At 39.9% G+C, this 3,005-nt stretch overlaps 1 protein-coding gene across 1 annotated transcript; it reads right to left on the bottom strand.

Annotated features, from left to right (window-relative positions):
* Positions 1–1,697: 1,697 nt before the first annotated feature.
* On the bottom strand, positions 1,698–2,682 carry LOC122087923 (LOB domain-containing protein 1-like). The gene has a single exon (XM_042657061.1). It carries the CDS (start codon positions 2,670–2,672, stop codon positions 2,061–2,063), a length of 612 nt encoding a protein of 203 aa, XP_042512995.1. The 5' UTR covers positions 2,673–2,682; the 3' UTR covers positions 1,698–2,060.
* Between the last annotated feature and the right edge of the window lie 323 nt (positions 2,683–3,005).

The raw sequence follows: 3,005 nt of genomic DNA, 5'->3' as shown, positions 1-3,005 counted from the left end.
GGGCCGGTCTTGATCGGGCCTAGCTGGGCCTACAGGCCTATGTCCTCGGACCATGACTTACCTATTTAAGGATGAGTCGGTCTTGGTTGGTGTCGTGTCGGGCTTTGTCGGGTTCTGAGCTTTAATCAGGCTTCCCCTAATCAGGCTATAATCGGCCCTTAAATGGGGTAATGCACCAATAAAGCCTTAAACAGTCTTTACTTGTCTTAGATTAAGATACTTTAATTTATTTTATTAAATTATCAACAAATTTGAAAAGATATTACATTTAATTAGTCAATACTTGATAAAAAAAAATTAATATACCCTATTCTATCCCAAAAAAAAAAAAAAAAATTTAAATACTTATATAAATGGTCGGGCTAAAAGTGTCAGTCAGATTTGGGCTTGTAAATGGGCCGGGCCTGTTGGGAGGCCATCAGGCTTACTCCTTGCACCGTGTACTACATATTTATAAACGAGCCGAGCTTAGGCCCGACATGTTTATTAATCGGGATGGTCCAGGTCGGGCCATAAATGTGTTGGGCTCGGTCAAACCTATCGGTGTAGGCTTGGAATTGACACCTTAGATACTAAAAAAAAAAAAAAAAAAAAAACATACAGTGCAAGTCCAAAAAAATAGAAAGAATGGTTCAAATTCTCCAACCGAGCTGAGGGAATACCAAAGATCATGTTGTTATATATGTATTGAACTTTAAAGCACCATTACCTAGTGTAGGTCCAGCCTATACAAGGTCCTAATAAGAGAGGTGAATTTGCATAAACAGGTTTTAAGTACACTTTGATTCATTAATTAAAAAAAAAATGGTAAGCACACCTCACTCTCTCAAATCATAGATGTTGCTTGCTAATTATCATTCCTTGGGGGCCTTGGTAGTCACATTTTGAGAAATTTACAATTAAGATTAGGGAAAGAGTTCTCTAAGCATGTGGGGCAGGATATGCAAGAGAGGTACACAATGGTTCATATATAGAGGGCAGAGAGGAGAGAGATAGAGATATAAGTTGTTGCAATATCATATGACACTTGATCAGAGAACCTTTTTTCCCTTAAAGATTAGATCCTATTGAACATCTTCCTCTCTAGTCAACAAACAACCCCCCCCCCTCCCCGGCGGGTAACTTAAAGATTGGCCTATTCATTCAACTGATTCGACCATATTTGGCTAGTTTGTGAACAAGACAACTCATTTAGATTTGGATTGATGATGAAATAAAGAAAAGAACACTTGCATGCCCCTTGCACCGTCAAGGGGGCAAATGAGGGGATTTGCAAGGGCATTAATTAGCAAGATTTTCATTTTGTAGGGGGTGGAATGGTAATTCAGGAGGGGGACATTGTTTGGGTCCTTTGGGCATGTGGTCCACATGATTAGGGTTCTCTGAGCTGTCAGGGAAGGGACGATAGCACCCTCTCTTCATCTTTCTCACCTTGTCACATCCAATAGCCTCCCCACAGTCCCATGTAAGAAATCATTTCATCACATCTTATTGATGCACTCCTCTATGCTGCTTACTCAGAGAACCATCTCCCAATAAATTTTCATGACTAGATTTGGGTGGGATTGATGGAAATAATTTTGCAAAATCATACACTTTCATTCATACTTGTTGAATTCTTTTAGGGAGGTTATGAAACCAACGAATTGTTCTACTACAAGAATCAATATCAATTTAAATTTATAAATACCTTTGCCTTCCTCGAAGATCATAATCCCTTAACCTTCTGCTTATTTAACAATTAACATCCTCTCTCTCGGACTTGAATCCCCTCCAGCACCCGGAAGGTGAGAGGTACCAGTGAGGAGAGAGACAGACACAAAATAGGAGGGAGAAAATTGGAGAGAGAGAGAGAGAGAGAGTGACACAAAACCCTGGAACCTCTTCAGCAATGATCCTAATCCCTCTCTCTCTCTGCCCTCCAGGTTTAACATTTTCTTTTCTTTGTTACATTCACAGTTCAAAGGAAAACTTAATCTTAGAGCAACTGATTTCTACATCCTTCAAGAATCAATTTATGCATTGGAAGGAAAGAATGACTCGTCACATGAGCAGCATCCCTAAATCTGGTAACTTTGTGTACCTAACATGAAGTCTTCATCCAGTAAGGGTTGTTGTTGAGCTTGACCAACTTCCATCATCTTCATACATATCAATGAATTGTGGTCATCACATGAGAAGCTTTCCTGTTGGTATGGTGTAATATCGAGAAGTTGGGACTGTGCAGTAGCTAACTGCACCTGAAGTTGTCTTACAAGCTTCTGCAATCGGAAAACTTCACCTGCACACCCATGAACTGGATCTTTAATCCTCGCCGCCGCCTCGTAGACTAAGCAATCCACGGCATCAGCTTTTTGGCTCTCTGGAAGTTCCTGCAAGAATTTGATGACATTGCTAGCTCCAAATACTCTGTGAACAGCCATGAACCTGAGAAGTTGATTTGGAGGAAAGTATGGTGCCAGGATGCATCTTGGGGCGCATCGTCGCCGGAGGCTTTTACAAGCGCCGCAAGGTCTGATGACATAAGGAGGATAAGGAAGAGATTGATCATCATCATCATCAGGAGGAGGAGGAGGAGGAGGAAGACCAGAAGAAGATTGAGGAGGAGAAGGCCAAGTAGTAGAGTAGTAATCACTAGGAAGGAAAAATGAAGGAGAAGATGAAGTCATCATAGTAGTTGCAGTGATCAGTTCTTCATTTGAGTTATGAGATATATATATATATATATAATGTCTTGGGGTAATATGGTCTATGGAGATGAAGAGGATTTTAAGAGAGGAGAAATGAATTAGAGTAACCTAAAGTTTGAAACCGACAGAAACTGAGACATCTATCACACCAATGGAAATTAAACTTGTCTCCACATGAGGTTTTTCTTATAGTCATCAACTTATAAAAACACGTGTTCCCTTCACATTAGATGCTCCAAATTCAAAGTTTGACAATTCCCATGATAGGCATGAAAAAAAAAAAAAGTTTCCTAATTCTGTACGTGACTTTTTTTT

The sequence above is a fragment of the Macadamia integrifolia genome, chromosome 9, assembly GCF_013358625.1.
Source record: "Macadamia integrifolia cultivar HAES 741 chromosome 9, SCU_Mint_v3, whole genome shotgun sequence".
NCBI lineage: Eukaryota > Viridiplantae > Streptophyta > Magnoliopsida > Proteales > Proteaceae > Macadamia > Macadamia integrifolia.
The sequence above is the reverse complement of the archived record's forward strand: the minus strand, read 5'-3'. Positions and strand labels throughout refer to the sequence as shown.

Coding starts and splice junctions, on each gene's coding strand:
- LOC122087923 (XM_042657061.1), bottom strand. CDS start 2,672: ATGATGACTTCATCTTCTCCTTCATTTTTCCTTCCTAGTGATTACTAC.